At 38.5% G+C, this 3,949-nt stretch overlaps 1 protein-coding gene across 1 annotated transcript in view; it reads right to left on the minus strand.

Annotated features, from left to right (window-relative positions):
• Window positions 1–3,063: 3,063 nt before the first annotated feature.
• LOC137617086 (general transcription factor II-I repeat domain-containing protein 2-like) overlaps window positions 3,064–3,949 on the minus strand; it is a 7,357-nt gene continuing 6,471 nt past the window's right edge. Inside the window, exon 4 of the mRNA XM_068346924.1 lies at window positions 3,064–3,216. Within this exon, the coding sequence (XP_068203025.1) occupies window positions 3,064–3,216 (153 nt within the window). The remainder of the gene's footprint in view (window positions 3,217–3,949) is intronic.

Genomic DNA, 3,949 nt, shown 5'->3' on the forward strand with positions numbered 1-3,949 from the left:
AATAATATTTAAAATAAATAACTTTGTATTAACTGTTACATTTTTTATCATTAGATATGGAACTCCCTTGGGTCCAGGGGCTGTATCATTACAAGTGGAAATGGCAAAATCAAATTCACTTTAAGTAATAGGAGAATTGTATGACTCCTCCATTCCTGTTGTGGAATTTAAAACTTTCTTTTCTTCAATGTTGCTATGCTGGTGACCAGGGGCTGCTACACACTTGCATGATACATTTGAAAAGCGACTAGTCAGGGCATTGCTAACCACAGTTGCTCCAGTCACATAATCACCATTCACTTTCAACACTGGTGGTGGGTTGGGGGGGAATTTACCAGCTATATTTTTTACTTTCCTCCACACAGAAGATAGTGGTGTTTTACTGTTAATGGAGAAAACAAAAGACACCCATGATTGGCATCTAGCTTCTTTCATGGCAAGACGGAACTGTGCTCTACATATCTTGTATCTAATTCAATTCTCATCAGTACAGCGTCTGCGCAATCGTGTTAGAGGTCTTCTTGTGGCTCTTTGCAGGTCATTTAGTTCTGAAGACCACCAGGGGACTGGACGGCGTTTGAATAACCCTGTCGTTTTGGGAATTGAATTGACCCCTGCTATATGGAGAGTTCTATTCAGTGAGTCAATGGCATCACCAATGTTTTCAAACGGTTCTGCATCGCCCTCAATTTCACTTAGCTCACAAAAATTTATCCAAGTCCGTCTTGTCCAGATTCCATCATGGTGATTTCTGTAAAGGTGGACCTTCGTTGGTGTTTATGATTATCGGTGCATGATCAATAGTATGCCAATTATCTAATGTCCTCCAATAGAAATCGAGAAGGCTAGTAGAGCTTACGATTGATAGGTTAATACATGCCAAGTACCTGTCTGTTCATGAAAGTGTGTGCACCCTCCTGTATTAATCCCACATCTTCATTTTCCACAATTGATAATAAAATATTTCCCCTCATGTTTGCTAAAACATCACCCCACAAAGGATGTCTACCATTCAAATCTCCAAGTAAAAGGAAAGGTTGAGGAAATTGTTGAATCACCTCTACTAAGTTTTTAAACAAAAGGTTACCATTTAGAGGCAAGTACAGAGAACAAATATATTTTCTCCCTATATCAATCTGTACAACCACTGCTGCAGAGGTGTACTAATAGACAAAGATATTTGGGGAACATCTCAACGAACGTATATGAGACTTACACGATGGCTCCCCACTTGGTGATCACATGGTGTCCTATAACTTATATATTCGCGAGGACAAGGAGTATTATCATCAAGTTTGCTCTTCTGTTGACATAAAATTATGGGGGAATGCTCATGAATAAGGGGCTTAAGTTCTTCATATTTGGCCGGTAAACCCTGACCATTCATTGCAAAATGGAGGATAAAGCTATGGTTTATATTTTTATAGACCCCTTGGATGGAGTCTTCCTATTTGCAGCTTTTGATCTAACACTATTTCCAGGTGGTTTTATTAAAGATGGTCTTGATGGATTAGGTTTTGCATTTATGATTTATGTTTTGTCTTTTTAATCTAATTGTTGAGGGGTATGGTGGACCTCAACTTGAATTTCTAATTTATTGAAATTGACTTCCAAATAATCAGAAAAATCAACAGACAAAGCATTATATTTATTTGACGTCTTGATTTTGATATTTCTCATGGAAAGGGGCAAGAGAGATGGAGGTCTCTTTCTTTTCCGATTAATAGGTAGTGAGCTACCAGATTTTTGTACCTTCCCCAATACGGGTGCGCTGGGTAATTAATCTTGGGTGGAATCTCCATCAAATCAGGCAAGGATTCCTCATGAAATTATGATTCAGACATAGTTTATTATAAAAAACAAAAATAGTTACATCAACACATCAAGAACGAATATGTAAGAAATAAAAGTTCCCTTTTTTTTAAATATTCATAAATTATATAATTCTTACGAATATGTGCACATATTGCTAAGTGTAGAGGTACAGTACAGGTAAGGCGGGGAGGAGTCTGTTCGATGAACAGTAGTCCCCTCAGTTACATCGGTTGCCTAGAAGCTTTTGAAGTGGGTAGATGTCAATGTGCCGGTCTAGTTAGATTATATGCTAAACCCTGTTATGGTACTTAATTACGGGACACAGCACAAGAGGAGGCCACTTATCAGTCACTTAGGCACACAGCACTAAAAGGGTCCACTCATAAGTCACTATTGGCAACAAACACCACACTTAAACACACATGAACTGCAAAATAAATCCATGGAGATCCACGAAGAAGGTAATAGCGGCTGTAATCGTAGTTTTGTGCTGCTTGAAAACTTTTAAAAGCACTCGCGTCTCACAAAATACTCACTGTGCTATGTTGGGGGTAATCTTGCGAGGTTGAGAAGGAAGCACAATCTTGAAATTAACTTCAGTTCTATTGAGGAAGGCCCTTTGGTGACGAATGATAATACAAGCCTACAGTTTGATGCCCCAAGGCTGGGAAGTACATTGTTGTCATGTCTTTGAGGCGCTGCCGCACTTAATAATGTAATGGATAACTATGCATACTAACATGGTAATATGATGTATGTACACATATGAGTACATACGGGTGTATTTATTTATGGAACACATATAATAAATAAGGGACATGATACATTAATTTAGGTATAAATATAAGTTAATGTAAGTTAATGTAATGGTCTCACATTTTCTATATCTACACCTTCTACCCAAGTAAGTGAGCTAGAGGGCCAAATCGTTGGTACCAGCATCTACAAGGGTCGGTCAATAGTGTTAACCCGCTAGTGTCCTTTTTCATAAGGGATGACATTTCGGGAATGAAAATCCTAGCGGACACTGGCACCTGCAGATCATTCATTCCACATTCGTCTATTCACGCCTCCTGTCGAAGGTAAAAAGGACCTATACTCATCACCGCAAATGGAAGAGAACTCAAGATTAGTGGAGTGAGAATGATGGATTTATCCTTCCAAGGTTGAAAATTCCATTGACTGTGTTTGTTAGCCAATGTTCAGCAGCCCTTGCTGTGAGCTGATTTCCTTCAGACTTTCAAACTCTCATTGGATGTCATCTCCAAGCACCTTTTGCAGCAATGTCCACAACAGCTGGATTATCTCACACACAACTTCAGCATTGTAGTTGTTTTCTTGCAGATCTTTCACCAATTTCTCAAAGCAGTGGATTATACCACATTTTGATCCAAATTGGATCTGGAACGCATCAGATGAAGGAGCACAATTCTGGTTTTCATACCTAAAAAATCTCTTCCAAATTCCCATCACGCACTTGGCAAGCTATATACAAATGTGCAGGAAATAGAATTAGAGCATCATTGTCAGCCTCATGTTTATATACTTTAGGCAAAGCAATGCCAATATCTTCATTACTGATCAAGAAAATGTCAAATTTTTCTCGAAATGCTTTCAGTTCTGGAAAATTTACCATCATGCGATTCTTTAATTTAGTCAAATTCTATCACTGTACAGTTTCCCCAGATCACTTAGCCTGAATACGGGTGATGTATTTTGACCATGATTTTCAGTAATACTGTCAACAATGAAGCACGTGCATAAAAGCTTTGGCTCTTTACATCTTATGAGATGTATGTTGATTCAGATGTTTTTTTGTGGTAATTCGCCTCACTTGTGACCAGATTAGCAGATGATCCATTTCCCAATAAACGTCCGTCTAGAAGTTTTATTGCAAACAGTTTGACACTGTGGCTTGCTCGATCCATCATTGCTCCATGCAAAGGCTCAGTTGGACTACTAGACTTTTCTCAAAACAGACAGACCAATGCATTGATCTTTTGTCGATGACCTGTGTTTTGTGGCTTCTTACTATCTGAGTCATTATCATTATTATTATTATTACTTGCTAAACAGCAACCCTAGTTGGAAAATCAAGATGCTATAAGCCCAGGGGCCACAACAGGAAAAATAA

This window comes from Palaemon carinicauda, chromosome 23 (assembly GCF_036898095.1).
Source record: "Palaemon carinicauda isolate YSFRI2023 chromosome 23, ASM3689809v2, whole genome shotgun sequence".
NCBI classification, from domain to species: Eukaryota; Metazoa; Arthropoda; class Malacostraca; order Decapoda; family Palaemonidae; genus Palaemon; species Palaemon carinicauda.